General features: G+C 35.7%; 1 protein-coding gene across 5 annotated transcripts in view; it reads right to left on the bottom strand.

Moving 5' to 3' along the window:
• Nucleotides 1-7,528: 7,528 nt before the first annotated feature.
• The window catches only part of PSME4 (proteasome activator subunit 4), a 106,065-nt gene continuing 96,107 nt past the window's right edge, over nucleotides 7,529-17,486 (bottom strand). For 2 of the 5 annotated variants that reach the window (XM_036925936.2, XM_057497209.1), the window contains exons 42-47: nucleotides 16,105-16,233; nucleotides 15,064-15,219; nucleotides 11,943-12,105; nucleotides 10,410-10,543; nucleotides 9,575-9,713; nucleotides 7,529-9,018 (exon numbers count right to left, since the gene is read on the bottom strand). In XM_036925936.2, coding sequence (XP_036781831.2) covers nucleotides 9,579-9,713; nucleotides 10,410-10,543; nucleotides 11,943-12,105; nucleotides 15,064-15,219; nucleotides 16,105-16,233 — 717 coding nt within the window. In that variant the 3' untranslated portion in view covers nucleotides 7,529-9,018; nucleotides 9,575-9,578. Of the gene's footprint in view, nucleotides 9,137-9,574; nucleotides 9,714-10,409; nucleotides 10,544-11,942; nucleotides 12,106-15,063; nucleotides 15,220-16,104; nucleotides 16,234-17,486 lie in introns of all 5 variants that reach the window. The other 3 variants (XM_036925935.2, XM_057497210.1, XM_057497211.1) reach the window with 3 other exon arrangements.

The raw sequence follows: 17,486 nt of genomic DNA, 5'->3' as shown, positions 1-17,486 counted from the left end.
CAGTGAGTGTAATGGGGTATGTGGTGGGAACTTTTTAATAGGAGTAGTCTGGTAACCATGATGTTGCTCATGTAATTGTACATTAATGATACCAAAAAATTTTTTATCCAGATTACCCCCACTTAATGGTCATCCTTACCCTATTAAATCCTACTGTTCTACTTTTCCCCATTTCACAAATGAAGGAATTGATCAGAGCAATTAAGTCACAAGGGACAAGGGAGACTGGCTGATCTCTTGTTATTTATCCCCTTCCAACTCCTCATAGACATAAGCCATTCCAGGAGGAAAGGAGCAATTATAAATAGATATGCTTTACTTTACTAAAGTAAACACATTACATACAAGTTTGGAAAAGTTGGAAGGAAATAAATCGCTCCTTATCAAAACCAATTAGCATTTTTAACAGGCTTGTTTTCAATATTTTTCTCCTTTCCACCTATTTTTTCATAATTGTAATCAAGGTATACTATAAACTTTTCACTGAAAAAATTCTTAGTGATTTTTTTTCCTTCATTAATTTCCTGTTCCTAGATGTGATATTCACATTTTTACTGAAGTATAGGTGATATACAATTTTACATTGATTTCAAGTATACAACACAGTGGTTCAAAAGCTATACATATTAAATACTCACCCCCACAGTGCAGTTACTATCAATTTCGGAAGATGTTACAGAACCACTGGCTATATTTCCCTTGCTGTACTACCTCATGACCAACTTACATTATGAGTGAGGCTCTTCAAGCCCCTTTGTCCCCCCCACCCTCCCCATCGGTCCCAAGCCCTTCCCCATGGCAACCACCAGTCACATCTCAGTGTCTGTGAGTCTACTAATACTTTGTTCATTTTGTTTTGTATTGTTTTCAGATTTCACAAATAAGCGAAATCATATTGTATTTGTTTTTCTCTGCCTGGCTTAGTTCACTTAGCCTAATGCCCTCTAGGTCAATTCATGTTGTCACAAATGGCAGGATTTTTTTTTTTTGCCAACTAATATTCCATTGTGTATATGTACCACCTCTTCTTTATCCATTCATCTATTGATGGACATTTTGGCTGCTTCCATATCTTTGCTATTGTAAATAATGCAGCCATAAATATAGGGAAGCGTATTATCTTTTTGGATCAGGGATTTTGTTTTCTTTGGGTAAGTTCCTACAAGTGGAATTACTGGGTCGAATGGTACTTCTATTTTTAGTTTTCTGAGGAACCTCCATAGTGTTTTCCATATTGGCTGCACCAATTTACATGCCCACCAACAGTGTAGGAGGCTTCCCTTTTCTCCACATCCTCTCCAACATCTGCTATCTTTTTTCTTTTGTATAGTGGCCATTTTGACTGGTGTGAGGCAGTATCTCATTGTGGTTTTTATTTTCATTTCCCTGATGATTAGCAATGTGGAGCATCTTTTCATGTGCCCATTGGCCATCTGTATTTCTTTTTTTGGAGAAATATCTGTTCAGGTCCTCCGCCCATTTTTTAATTGTTTTATTTTTGGTGTTGAGGCATGTAAATCCTTTATATATTTTGGATGTTAACCCCTTATCAGATAAAGTGTATTCAAATATATTATCCCATACTGTAGGTTGCCTTTTTGTTCTGTTGATGGTGTTCTTTACTTTTTAGTTTGTCCAGAAGCTTCTTAGTTTAATGTAGTTCACTTGTTCATGTTTTGTTTCCCTTGCCTGAGATGTGTTTAGGGAAAAATTGCTCATGCTTATGTTCAAGAGATTTTGCCTATTTTTTTTCTAAGAGTTTTATGGTTTCATGTCTTGCATTCAGGTCTTTCATTCATTTCAAGTTTACTTTTGTGTATGGAGTTCGGCAGTAGTCTAGTTTCATCTCTTGCATATAGCAGTCCAGTTTTCCCAACACCAGTTTTTAAAGAGTTTGTCACGGCCTCTTTATCATAAATAGTTACCATATATGTGCGGGTTAATATCTGGGCTCTCTATTCTGCTCCACTGATCTGTGGGTCTGTTCTTGTGCAAGTACCATACTGTTTTGATTACTGCATCTTTATATTATAGCTTAAGGTCAGGGAGCCTAACACCCCCAGCTTTGTTCCTTCTCAGGGTTGCTTTGACTCTTCGGGGTCTTTTTTGATTCCATATGAATTTTAGAACTATTTATTCTAGTTCATTGAATAATTCCATTGGTATTTTGATAGTGATTGCATTGAACCTGTAAATTGCTTTGGGCAGGATGGCCATTTTGACAATATTAATTCTTCCTATCCATGAGCAGAGGATAGATTTCCATTTATTGGTGTCTTCTTTAATTTCTTTCATGAGTATCTTAGAGTTTTCAGAGTACAGATCTTTCACTTCCTTGGTTAGGTTTATTCCTAGGCATTTTATTATTTTTGATGCAATTATAAATGGAGTTGTTTTCCTGATTTCTTTTCCTGCTAGTTTATTGTTGTAATATAGGAATGCAACAGATTTCTGGGTATTTTGTATCCTGCAACTTTGCTGAATCCAATTATTAGCTCTAATAGTTTTTTGGTGGAGTCTTTAGGGTTTTCTATGTATCTATTTATTTCATGTCATCTGCAAATGGACAGTTTTTCTTCCCTACCAATTTGAATTCCTTTTACTGCTTTCTCTTATTTGATTGCTGTGGCTAGGACCTCCAATACTATGTTGAATTAAAGTGGTAAGAGAGGACATCTTTGTTTTGTTCCTGATCTTAGAGGAAAAATTTTCAGCTTTTCACCACTGAGTATGTTAGCTGTGGGTTTCTTGTATATAGCCTTTATTATGTTGAGGTATGTACCCTTTATACCCACTTTGTTAAGAGTTTTTATCATGAATGGATGTTGAATTTTGTCTAAAGCTTTTTCAGCATCTATTGAGATCATGTGACTTTTATCCTTTTGTGATGTAATGTATGATATTGATTTATGAATGTTGTAGCATCCTTGAATCCCTGGGATAAATCCTACTTGGTCATGATGGATGATCCTTTTGGTGTATTTTTTAATTCAGTTTACTAATATTTGTTGAGGATTTTTGCATCTATGTTCATCATTGATCAATGATTTATATTGGCCTAAATAACTTTTTTTTGTAGTATCTTTGTCTAGTTTTGGTATTTGAGTGATGCTGGCCTTATAGAATGAGTTTGAAAGTATTCCCTCCTCTTCTACTTCTGGAATACTTTAAGAAAGATGGGTATTGGCTCTTCTCTAAATGTCTTATAGAATTCAGCTGTGAAGCCATCTGGTCCTGGACTTTGGTTTGCTGGGAGTTTTTTGATTACCAATTCAATTTCATTATTGGTAATCAGTCTACGCAGATTTTGTTTCTTCCTGGGTCAATCTTGAAATGTTATACTTTTGTTACTTATTTCTAGTTTCATACCATTGTGGTATGAGAAGTTGCTTGGTACATTTCACTGTTTTTGAATTTATTGAGGCTCTTTTTGTGGTCTGGTGTGATCAATTCTAGAGAATATTCCATGTGAACTTGAGAAAAATGTATATCCTGCTGCTTTTGGGTGGAATATTCTGTATATATCTGTTAATTCCATCTGATCTAATGTGTTGTTCAGTGCCTCTGTTTCCTTATTTATTTTGTCTTATGATCTGTCCACTGATATCAGTGGTGTGTTAAGGTCTCCTAATATGATTGAGTTGCAGTCTGTTTTTCCCTTTAGTTCTGGTAGCATGTTTTACATATTTAGGTGCTCCTGTTTGGTGCATGGATATTAATAATTGCTATGTCCTCTTCTTGGACCGATCCCTTTATCACTATATAATGCTTGTCTCTTGTTACCCTCTTTCTTTGTTTTGAATTCTATTTTATCTGACACAAGTATTACTACTGCTTTTTTCTCCCTTTTATTTGCATGAAATATATTTTTCCATCCCTTCACTTGTAGTGTGTGTGCCTTTGGGTCTGAAATGAGTCTCTTATAGGTGGCATATAGATGTGTCTTGTTTCCTTATCCATTCTGCCACCCTGTGTCTTTTGATTGGTGCATTCAGTCCATTTACATTTTAGGTAGTTTTTGATAGGTATGTACTTATTGCCGTCTTACTGTTTGCTGGTTGTTTTTGTAGTTACATGTTCTCCTTTATTCCTCTGTTATACTCTTGTTGCCTGTTTTTTTTTAATGTTGTAATTGGATTTCTTAAAAAAATTTTTTTATATCTATTATAGGCTTTAGGTTTGTGGTTACCATATCATTCGTGGATAATTTCCTAAATATATAACAGTTTACATTAGGTTGATGGTTCCTCTATTTCAAACACAACCTAAAAATACTTTTTTTATTCTTCCTCCTCCACAACTTATGTATTACATGTTCTAAACCTGCATTTTTTTGTATGTCCCTTGACTGATTTTGTGTATAGCTGGTTTTACTACTTTTGTTTTTTAACTTCATACTTGCTTGGTAAGTAGTCTACTACCTTTACTGTGGGTTAATTTTCACTAGTGAAATATATTTAGGTTAAGAACATTTCTATCTATGGAAGTCTCTAACATATCCTATAATGCTGGTTTAGTGGTGGTGAGTTCCTTCAGCCTTTATCTGGGAAACTTTTAATCTCGCCTTCAATCTTAAATGATAACCTTGCTGGTTGAAGGTTCTTGGTTGAAGGTCTTGTTTCAAAACATTAAATATTTCATGTTACTCCCTTCTGCCCTATAAAGTTTCTGCTGAGAAGTCTGCTGATAGCCTAATGGGGGTTCCCTTGTACATAATCTTTTTTGTCTCTGGCTGCTTTCAATACTCTTTACCCTTAATCGTTGTCATTTTTTAAATTATCATATGTCTTAGTGTTGTTTTTGTATTGTATGTCTTCCTGGGGTTTCTTTTGTTAGGGACTCTGTGTTTTCAGGACCTGGGTTGTCTATTTCCTTCCCCAGATTGAGAAAGTTTACAGCCATTATTTCTTCAAAGGGACTTTCAATCCCTTTGTCTCTCTTCTTCTTTGATACCCCATTATGCAAATATTATTCATTTGGAATTGTCAACTCTCTTAGCATCCTCCCACTTTTAAAGTTTCTCAGTTTTTTAGTTTCATTGTTTCTGTTCTCTAATTTCCATCTCATCATTTCCTCTACTTGCAGCAATCTATTGTTCATTCCTTCCATTGTATTTTTCATTTCAGTTACTCTATTTTTTAGCTGTGAGTGGCTCTTTTTCAACTCTTCTCTTTGTTGAAACCCTTCCCGAGATCATCAATACTTTCCACAGATCAGTGAGCATGCTTAGGACTGTTATTTTGAAATCTTTATCAAGAAGATTGGTGATCTGTTTCATTTAGCCTTCTTTCTGGTGTCTTATCCTGTACCTTTGTTTGGAACATGTTCCTCTGCATCATTTTGTCTTAATTTGTTTCTTCCTTTGTATTAGATAGATCCACTATGCCTCCTGGTCTAGAGAGTAACGGCTTTATGAAGGAGGCATCCTGTGGTGTCCAGATGCTCAAGACTCTTTACTTGCCAGTGCCTGGTTCTCCTTTCCTGGAGCCCCAGTTGCTGTTGGTGGGCAGCGCAAAGGGCCATCTTTCTGGCATGTGCCAGCAGTGGCTGAGCTCTGTCAACAGAGAGTGACAGCTCATCTCAGCTGGATCTGTGTGAGCCAGGCAGCAGTGCTCCTGCTACATCGTTGTGGGTAGGGCCACACTCTGTCTGCCCTGCAGCAATGACAGCACTGCTGGGCCACAGGTGGGCTGGGCAGGTGCACGGGAGCAGTGGGCAGGCCAGGCTGCCAGCAAGGAAGGGACTTTGGAGCTTGCTCCTGCAGACCTCTCCAGTTGGGCTGAGACAGGGCCAAGTAAGCTGGGAGAGTCCCTCTGCCCACCAGGCAGGCCTGTGTTCAGGAAGCACCTGGCAGCTGTGCCACCAGTTGGGCTCCAGTGAGTGCCTGACCAGTTGGGCTGAGGGAAAGCTGGGAAAGCATTATCCACCTGCCCTTCTTCCTGTGGAGAAAGCTCCATCTAACCCTTACCCCTCTGGCACCCTGCCCACAGCTGCCTCTGTGTTGGGTCTCAGCAGGACTGGTACAGCATGCCTGTCCTCCACAAGCAGCAGAAGTCTCAGCCTTCCAGGGTGGTCCGACTCCCCCTGGAATCCAGCCCTGTTAATCACCAAAGCCCGATGCAATGTGGGCACTTATCCCCTCTCCACACAGTGCCTCTCCCTCTAGCTTGTGGCCTGGGATGGGGGAAGTGCTTGGGTGCTACTCTGTCTTGGCTCTGACACTTTACCCTTCTTTATGTGGTCTTCTCCAGATGTAGCTGGTCTGTTCTTCAGATCATGTAAGGTTAATTGTATTTGCTGTAGTTACTTCCTTGGTGTGCATGTGGGAGGTTTCCACCTTGCCTTCCTACTCTGCCATCTTTTTTCAGCCTCTGATGTCCACTTTTTTTAGTCAAAGCAACTAGTATTTAATTGGGCATCCAGGAAGTCTTACAAAGTCTTTGAATTTTAAAGATCTATCCAGAAGCTAGATTATGAGCCCTTACCACCTGTCTTTCTCTCCTTTCACTTCTTATGGTCATCATTTCCATTTAGAAACCTTTCTCTTCCATGCCCAGTCAACAATGACTCCTTAACGTTGGTCTGCATCTACACCCACCCTGAAATTCTTATTGCCTCCTTTACACTGTTCCTGCTGTCCTCCATTTTTAATGCAACATACATTTAAGAACTGTTTGAGACAACAGTATCCATCCCTTTACTCTCCCTCCTCCTGTTCATTCTTGAGGCCACTTGCAGAAAATTTAGGTAATTAAATAATTCACTGTATCAAGGTAATAAGCACCTTCTGTATCAGAATCACATGGGGCAGGTTACAAACTCAGATTAAGATACCTTGTTTTTAGGTCTAGAATGGGCCTTCGGAGTCTTCACCAGTGCCTTGCAATCCTGGCTGCACAGCTAAAGCGTTATGGAGCTTTTAAAAGATATTTATGTATAAGCCCCAACCACAGAAATTCTGAACAAGGAACACAGTGGGTGTCCAGTATCTTGTATTTTTCAAAGTTCCCACTTCTGGAACCTTGCTAAGGCATGGTTTCATACACCTTAGTTAACTTAAAGAAAGCTTAAGTGGTCAATGTAATAGAAAGCCTCACTACTCAAAGTCTGGTCTCAGTTCCAGGCATTGATACCATGAGCTGGGAGCATGAATTAAAATTCACATTTTAACAAAATCCACAGGTGATTCTTAGACACATCAGTTTAAGAATCAATCATCTAAATCAGTGCTGATGGAACTTTGTGATGATGAAAACATTCATGGGTCCCATTCAACAGGGTAAATCACTAGCCCCAAGTGGCTCATAAGTACTTGAAATTGGCTGGTGAGAAGAAGGAAATGTATTTTAACTTAAATTAAAGTCACCCATGGCTATAAGCTACTGTACTGGAGAGGTCCGACCTAGATAATTTATTTTGGTCAGAAGGCATGAATTTGTGGATCCAGATCTATGGATGAAGAAAGAATCCATGAGAGTCACTGCCTACAGAACTGCTTTCTCCCATTAATGAAGACAAAAGCCATGTGTTAAAAACAATCCATTTATTGGGTTTTAAACTAGTTACACAATCAAAATAATCAGTTTGGCACTATTCTATACAGGGATTACGCCTGTGTATGCTGACACTTAAATACTGTACCATGACCTCTGCTGTGCCTAGGTCTGTACTGAGTCATTCAGCAAGAGATACTAAAAAATATACTGTAGTGTTCCTTTAAGGAAGACTGTACAGGGTGTGTTACAAGATGACATTCACCAACTTGTGAATTTCTTTAACCTAGAAGATATCTTGCATTCTATAAACTTGTCATAGCAAACATGTGTTTGCATTTAGAAATGCACACAAAAAAAGTTACATAAAAATTCAGACATTCTAATGATAAATGAACTAAAAAGCCCTGCACCTCAGCCTTTGTAACATAAAAAGATAAAGAAAATAATTTAAAAACACAAAAATGGCATTCCATTGGTACAAAAGCCAAAAATCACTGTAAGAGGTACATGTGAATCTTTACAAATTAATTACACAGTGGTGGTGTGTAAAAGGCTGCATCTGTACACAGTCTTGCCAATGCTATCTCTACAGTTTATACAGTCTTTTACATCTATACAACATTTATTAAACAAGTCAATTAAATATCAAGACTTATTAGTCATCTTTCAATGATTCTGCAAGCAAAAAAAAAAAGAAGAAAAACAACAGAATTTCCACAAACACAGCAGTCTTCCACTAGGTGAAGTATAACAGTTTTCAAAAGAGGGTCAAACAATATTTGTAAAGAATATAGGTAAAAATCAACCAGTCAGGTTTTTATTGTTGTTGCTGTTTATTTTCAAAATCACACATTGTTTACACACACAACAATCAAAAATTTATTCACCAAACCCCCAGTTTTAAAGCAACTGCTCTTCTATTAAGCACCAAAAACTCCAGTCTGTGGGAAGTACTTGGACACAGACTGCATTTCTGTGTCCTGGTCGAGCAATCCATCATATCCTTGGATAGAGTCAACACTTGCCCTCTTTTCTTTCCCTCTTCACGATTCTCCAAACCCAAGGCTCTCAAGGCATCAGATTTATGGCCCACAGCCTTACTGCCATCTATACCCAACAGCCATTTGAAAATAATTCAAAATAATTTGAGGTGAATGAAATGACAGGACTTGTATTACAGATGGATATTCTCCATTCCAAGAAAACGGTTTCTTAATGAGTTCCTAGACTCTCTCTGGTCTTGGATGCCATGATTATACTGGGTAGTTGTTTCTGGTCTGAGACACTGTGGGTTTGTCAGATGCCTTGAAAAAGTGATCGATGTTCAGGAAACATTTCTAGTTAGGAAATCAAATGGCAGCTGAGAACCTGTGGAGCCCAGACTAATGAGACCAAATATAGAAACCACCAAAATCATGAGAGCGCAACAGAGGCAGTTTTAAAACCTGCAGAGAGCCACCAAAGATGGTACCTGAGGATCTGGAATTTTTGATGAAAAGAGCTTGAAGTGCGGATTACTCATCTGTATCAGGGAGGGAAAAAAATTTCAATTAGACAATAGAATAGCCAACTCTAAAAGCCGAGTAAGTGAAATTTTCTTTATTCTTCCTATCCCAGTAAAAGTTTCCTGGGTCTTCCCTCTGAAATACAGAATGGATAATAAATACTTAAGAATCCACATGAAATATCCTTATAACTATGTATAACTCTATAGAGTCCCAAGGGCAACCCAAAATGCCCAGGGCCCAACTCAGGAGGCAAGTAAGAATGAGATTTCTTTTCTTTTACCTAACCATTTCTAGGCCACTAAGCCTACTCATTTTATGAAGGTCCAAAAGCAGTCGCATCAACTCTCTGCTTAGTATCTGAAGTAGGGAAGCAAGAAAAAATTCTCTGGAAACTTACTTCCAGTGGCCATAGCAAAAAGTTATGTTAAAAAAAAAAAAACTAAACAGTGACATCTAAAAATGTCAGCAAAAAGAAAAAACAACGAATAGCCACTTCTCAAAAGTCATCAAACCAATGACATTTGTCTGAGAATGTTAGATTTCTTTAAACTCAGAATTTTGCTGGCTTACATTTCTATGCATAATAGCATGGTGACACAAGGAGATCAGTGAGAACAAGCAACTGGTCATCAGTGAATTGTTGTTTGTGTTCTTGCCAGTTGTCATGGTGCGTCCTTCGGAAATTGGATAAGGTCTTTTTTACAGTCATCTGTAGGGTAGGCAACCCAAAACATTTTATTTTAACCTCTGAACAAACAATTAGGTTTATATTTAGGATACCTTTAGCTAAGCAACAATCCCTTGAGACTCCAGATCTCACACTTCATGTGCTACAAAACCAACAATCCACTCCTACTTCACAAAGCCACAACACTCTCTTCTTCAGAATTACTAGCTATATCTTAGGACACACTACTAGAACTTATACCACATTATTAAACCAGTTTCAATATACACTTACACCTATTTACCAGGGTGAAAAGGACAAACACATTGGTCTTCTGAGTTATTTAATTTAGGAATACAGGTGTTCACTAAACAATACCATCACCATTTCCTGTTTAATATTAGTTGCCAGCTAGATACTTACTAGATATAACATGCTATTAAAACAAAAGTATAAAATTTAACTATCCTGACAACACTGGCAGTATTTTATTTCCACTGGTCTAGGAGGGACATAGTAATTTCCTTGATAACAAAAGATCTCAAATATATATCAGAGCAAGGTCTCTGCAAAATTTTAATAATCATTTATGAGTAGATTTGGCCTTGGCAAAGGTAATAACAGTAGTTTTATCAAAGCAGAAGTCCAGAGTGTGGAGGAAGTTACTAGTAGAAGTGGTTTCTTACAAAGTATCACTGATAATATGTAAGCAAAGAAACTAACAAGGAAGAATTTTACCTCAATAGGCTGAGGATCATTCAGATGTGCACTGAGATTCATAAGGAGCTGGGGCATCCAGGTGGGAACATCATAAGGACTAGAGAGAACACATGCACCAAGTCCTAGCACCCCAGCATGGCGTTTGACCAATTCTGCAGAGAAAAACAGAAACATGCATACAAGCATTTACAGGACTCTATTATACTTGATACGTGAAATAAAATTACTTTAATTACACCAGTTGTTTTCAATTTGTGAATTTCATTTAAAATGAATCTGTATGCATACACATCAAAAACATAATTTTGAGGCTGAATTAAAGATATCCTATAGCTGTCCTTCAATGATAGCATAATTATGTCTAGGTCAGAAATGTGCCATATCTTTGCTAAGACCAACAGTAATGACTTTTTTGATCAATTCATACCATATGCCCTAAACCCAAAACAATCTCCAATCAAAATTATATCCCTTCTTCCTTTATGTGACTAGCCCCCCATAGAATGCCTCAATTCATCAGGTATTATATACCCTGGGTGAGCAGTACCTGTATTTCTCAAAACAGAACTCATTTTGTCTGTATTCTACAGGCTCTCTATTCTTTATTTAGTGATAAAAGTTACCTTAAAGTGCTTTCAGATTCTGTTTTTTAAAAAAGAGGTGTGTATGTACATGTTTGTAAATATATGTGTATACATAAAACATGGTGGATGGGAAAATGAAGTTGAGAAAAAGGAATCTGGAATAGTCAGAATTATAAACAATGCCATTTGGTATAACAAAGACCTACAACTACTTTGGTGCTTAATTATTAAAAACTACAGTCCTCAAAGAAACTAGAATATGCACTGGTATTTTCATTGAAATTCCTATTAGGTAATGATATATTTAAGATCCTACTATAATCAGCATTAGAGAGCTTCATATTCCAACCACTTCCTGAAATTTGATAAGCTTTCTACTTAACTAATTGTTTCTATATATTTTCCATTATTCTTGTGACTGTAGTTAGTAATGGCAAGATCAGATGCTTCTTTGTGATCACAGTTAAATTTCTTGTTAATCATGACAGTTATCAAATCTCATGTTCTTGCTTATTATCTTTATGCTTAGAGTGGAAGCTCCTGTACAGTAATCATCTTCTCATCCTCCTACCAAATGCCTAGTGAAATACTAAATACCCCTCTGCACATAAAAGCAAAGCTTGTTTTATTTAGCTTTTTTCTTAGTACAGCTACACATAAGTTATAATATAAATACTAAAAAATGACATTTAGACCCTTCAAAATAACAAATTCTGGATTTCTCTTTATAAAGAGATTTCAGGTGGGCAAGTACAGGCCTGATTTATTATAATAGTTGCATGCAGCACCATAGATTCCTTTGTACCTCTCAATTTTAGCTTTTATATTCCAGGTCTTGCTTTCTATATACAAAGTTCCTCAAAAGCAGGGACAAAACCCGGAAACATAGAAGTATTCAATAAATATTTGTTGAGTATGCCTGGTTAATTCCCAAAAGGACACATGTGTTTTCTAACAGCATCATTACCTGCAGAAGGAATCGTATCTCCCACAGAACCAGGGTCTCGCTTTCTTTTCTTCGGTAGTTTTGTTTTGCAAAGTTGCTCAAAATGAATCTGCATGAGACTGTCTATGGTAAGGAAGTTGCACTGTAATAGACCACTTAAGGTGGTAGCAGCCATTTCTCGAACCTGTAGAAACAATCAGTTCTATTAGAGCTAAGATCCTGAGCCTGACAGGAGGAGGCTAGGAAGGTGGTGTGGGATCTGGGGTCAGGTGTTTTCCTGACATTTGTATGCAAATTGTGTAAATGCTCTTCCCAGTTTTTTAATAGAGATTTCATCATATTCTCAAAGTGTCTGTGGTCTCAAACTGGAAGAAAGCCACTACCTCTGGGTTACAGAAAGTAAATGCTTAATTATTTCATACAAAATCAAATTTCTTGAAAAATTATTTTCCCACTGACATAGTTCTCCACATCAGGGCTATGACTGTAAAAGCAGTGCCAGATCTTGACATTAAAAATTTTCCTAGACTCTATATCTCTTAAAACTACTGCTTTTGTTGTTTTCACTGCTAAAAGATAACAGCCTATTTCTACAACTGGCATATATTGTAGAGATTTATATCCAGTTCACTTCTTATGAATTCCATAGGCTATCATCAGACTTAAAAACAGTTTATAGATGTACTAAATGCGAAGTATAATACTCCATTTCAAATTGTAATGAGAACTCATGTTCTGGAGAGCCTAAAGAAAAGCGGGGGGCAGTGCCAGTGAAAGTTATATGATCATAAAAACTTCTGCTAAATACTGATAAAGACAGGCAATAATAATTTGAAAAGCACATAGATCTTTTGCTATTCTCAAATTTTGTTTTCATTGTGACAATTTTTGTGAACATTTTCTTTGCTACTTTTACTACACTATTAATATGAAATATAAAATGTCTTACTACTTCATATTTGGCTGCATTACCTCCCTTCACACTACAACTTATTTTTATGTTTAACTAAATGAGAATGCTTTTAGCTTCTCACTACTGTGCTACAAAATATGTTGCTAATTTATATAACTTTTTCTATACTGCAATTTATTTTTCTTAGGGTAGATTCTAAGATTTAGGATTCACAGATTTTTATGTACAATATTACCATTAATTTTTTTAGCTATCACTGCTTTTCAAAGAACCAATGCTGACATACTATCTATGATACATAACTAATATGGGACACTAGTTTATATTTTATCAATAGTGGTTATCATCATTGCACATTTTTGCATTTTGGGGGTGCAGAGTACACTAAATTAAGAGTAGGTGGAAAATGTCTCATTATTTTAAATTTGCATTTCTCTGGTCATTAAGAGAGAATTGGCTTTTCACGGTTTATTGCTTGTATTGTTTTTATCTGTACACATATTACACTACCACCACTATCTACGTTACAAGGTCTTGTTGATTTTCTTTTGCTACGACGTTTTTCTCTAGTTTGAAGCTTGACCCATTTAAACTAATCGATTTCTCATATTGTTATAGTCAGATCTGTCCTTTGGATTTGTGACATCAATTTAAAAGCTTAGAAAGTCCCCTCTGCTTGAAATTCATATAAATATCCAAATTCATTTCTCCTACTTTCTCTGATTTAAAAGAGCATTTCTTTACTACATCTGGAATATATTTTAGCATGACATGTTCTCATTGACTTTTCTTTTTCTTTAAACTGCTAACAATTTAACCAAATGCCTCCAACTGAGTTATTCTCTTTTCTAGTAGAAAGGTCTCCTTCTGAGATATTAACCAAGAGTCAGTCTGCACATGTCTATAATTAATTAATTTTATAAAGTGAGGGGAAAAAGTTTTTAGCTTTTTTTAAAATCAGTAAAATACTATTTCCCATCACTTCTAAAAATTTTCCTTTAAATCTATGAAGTTTTCTTTAAACATTTCTCATTTAGATGATCACAAGGATTTTTTTCCAATATTATCAAGGCTAGCTGTAGCTATTACAGCTACACACATTTAAAAAATGTCTATCACACATTTAAAAAATATAGTTTTTATAAATGTCTTGTATATGGTTATAATAACAGCTATATTTAGGCCTATATGAAAGAAAAGATGAAAATAATCTATAAAAATATTCTAAAACAATGTCCAGGAAACAGTAAATTTTAATGCATTTGCTGTAATATTAAAAATTATGAAACACTGGCTTTCCATTTCCATTCCTTTAGTTAAAAAAAAAAAAGAAAAAAAAAGGTTAAAAAAAATTTACAGCTACCTATAAAAATTTTAACTGAAACCTGCTGAAATTATTTTAACTACTGTGTGAATACCCTAAGGTCTATACAATTGTGCTCCCAGAATACAAGAAAGCTGGAATGCAAAATGAATAGGCTCAATAGGGAGGTAAAGAAATGGCCATTCCCAGTTCCCTATGGATACAATCTATTTTCAGTGCTCTCAAATAAACTATATAATTCCATGTTCTCCACTACATGGAAAACACATAAGATCCATAAAATAAGTACAAATCTCACAAAAATTTCAATTACAGTCTCTTTATCTTAGGCCAATGCAGAAAGTTTTATACCAAATTTCATATTTATTACAGCATGCTTTTAATACATTGGCTATCTGAACTATTAGATTTAGACTTTTGTACAAAATATTACAAAACTTCACCACAAAAGTTGCCTTTATTTTTTCTACCAAAGGAAATAAAAAGGGACAACAGTCCTCTCTCAAGTTTACTGGATAATAGCATCTGTGCACAGATTTTCATTCTCTTGAAACTGCCATCACACACACTCCCTGTCAGTCCTTAAAAATCAGTAAGACATGTAGGGTATTATCACCTGCAATTTCATAGATGAGAAAACTTTGGTTCCCAAATATTATCTGCCAAATGCAAAGAGAAGCCAGAACAAGAACATGCCCAATTTTTTGTTTCCATTTGTACTAAAGGAAATCATGATGAGGGTGTAGCAAAATTAGTCACATAGTGCTAGGTTAAATTAACGTTACTTTTAATAATTTATGCTTTACTAAAACACATCTGTGTGCAAATACTTCTGGGGGGAGGGGCTTGCCATGATTCTTTCTTTAAATTTATTCATTTTTGATTTGCTATAACTTAAACTTTACCTCTAGCTGTTCATCCTCCAAAAGACTTATAACCAGCCACCTGATGTCTTTAACTGCTTCTTCATTGTTTAGGAAAATAAAGAGGTTATAAAATACCATGGTCTGGAGGTAGGTCAGTACTGTGTATCTAGCATGCCAAGAACTACTTCTTGCTGTCTGTGAATGAAAAATAAGTAGAACAATGAAAACAGGGCTCACAAGAACATAAGAAGACAGTGAAACTACACACAAATAAAAGAATCTAATATAATTCTACTTTTGTAGTTATAGGTAGAGCAAACTCATTTTCTTCTAAATAAAATGTTGCATGATCTATGTCAGGTAAAGTTAGTTATTCAGAATGTATGAATGGTTGAGAGTAAAGGGAAAGAAGCACAAAGAAAAGTCAATTTTAGAAGAGAGAATTTTACAATTAATGATTCTCCTCCAATGTGTGCACATTATTTTATTTTTTACCTTTGGGACTAGCAGATAGGGTATTGAAAGCAGATAAGGTTGAGAACTACTAAAGTTACCACTACAAAAATTACCAATTGGAGCTGTTAAAAAATATTTTTCAATGGTAATCAAACTTAAAAGCCTGAAAACCAGGGAAACATATTTATTTTTATATTATAAATAATACATACATGAGTCGGTGAAGCTGAGCATACCAAAAATGCAGCCAGAAGATATAGTCACATAGGTCTTCCAACCATAAACCAGGAAATATAAGTGAATAAAATATATGGTAAAAGGGAATGGCCATCTCCTCCCTCATAAGCACTTTGTATCAAAGATGCTTGAATAATTAGCTCTTTGTATACATAGAAAATTTTGGGACTCAGTGACCTACCCAAGGTCACAGAAATTGGTGGCAGAGGGAGGTACAGGATGTAAATCTGTTTCTTTGGTCAGTAAGTCTTCTCTCATATGAAAAGAAAATCCAATATGAAAACAAGTATCAGGTATTGCATGTACTGCAAATTACTTTGTGAAATTCTCAGTATGATAAACCACAATTCTAATGAAAATATATAAATATTTGTTATACACTCTTACTTGTTTTAGCACCTGAAGTACCAAAGGCACTTGATGAGGGTAAAGCAACCCCTGAGACATTAGTGATAAACATAACTTTGCATCTCTTTTCAGTTCATCATAGCTATTGTCATTTTCCACTGGGGCAATCTAGAGAGCAATAAAACCAAAGACATAAATTGAAAAATAACAGCAAAGAAGTACAAAGGTATCTCTACATGAAAAAGATCATATTTTACTTTTAACAGCTTCAATGGAAAATTTCAAATGTACAAACTAGAGAATAGTATAATGAATCCCAATGAACCAATCACTTTTTCAACAATGAGAAATTCATGGATAATCCTTTCCTGTTTTTGCTCCCCTCTGCTTCCCCCTTCTCCAATTACTTGAAGCAAATCCCAGATGTATTTCATACATGAATATCTTATTATGTATCTCTAAAAGATAGTTTCTTTTAAAAAAAAAGTTATAATGACTTCACATATGACCATTGCAGCTAAAACATAACATATTCAGTAGTGCTCAAATTTCCCCAAATTATTTCATACCTGTGTTATTACAATGGTTTTGGGGAATCTGGCTCAACATAATGACCATACCCTGCATTTGGTTGGTACGTCTCTTAAATCTAAAAGATTGTATTAAAAATAAAAAAAAAATGCATTCTTCTCACCCTCTTTTAAAATTCCCAACTTTTTTCTAAAAAAGTGTTCCCTTTTGTGGCCTTTCTTCACTGACTGCATCCTTGTAGTGTGGTATTCACTAGCTTAAGTAGTATGTACTAAGTACAAAGTAACCATTAGATCGAGAGGTATGATTTTTTTCAAGTCTGGGCACAATTTAAGTGGTGTTGTGTACTTCTTTCACTTATGTTCAGTTTTCTTCCTCTGTGACGAGATTTATAAAAAGATGTTTACAAAATGGTGACTCACTCCTTCTTATTACCTAGAATACCTTACAGAAAAACTTCATTCAGAATAATGATGTCCCTCCTACCCTCCAAAAGTGAACAATGAATTAAAAACAAAAAACACAAAGTATCCTTATGAACCAATGAATTTCAACAAATTTAATGGCTTTAATCCACTGTAGGTACTCTTCTTATTAGTGCTGAAACTGTCTCCTAGTCCTTTAATATGATTGTAGCATTATTGGTTTCTGGTATGGCAATATGACCTAGGTTTATCCTATATATTTCTTGGCCCAAACCTGAGATTGGCCATTTCTGCAAGAAGCCCTTGTTCTTCTAGTAGGAAATGGTACTTATAAACCATAATCTGGACACTAGGACTATTAAGTGCTACTAGGTTGATTAGTGGTTCTGGGCTTTTCTGGTGGTAAGCCATTTTTAAAAGAGAAACAGATCATAAGATCACTGTTATTTTCAAATTAAAGATTAC

The sequence above is a fragment of the Manis pentadactyla genome, chromosome 2 (assembly GCF_030020395.1).
Source record: "Manis pentadactyla isolate mManPen7 chromosome 2, mManPen7.hap1, whole genome shotgun sequence".
Lineage (NCBI taxonomy): Eukaryota > Metazoa > Chordata > Mammalia > Pholidota > Manidae > Manis > Manis pentadactyla.
Note: the sequence above shows the minus strand (reverse complement) of the source record. Positions and strands in the feature narration are given on the sequence as shown.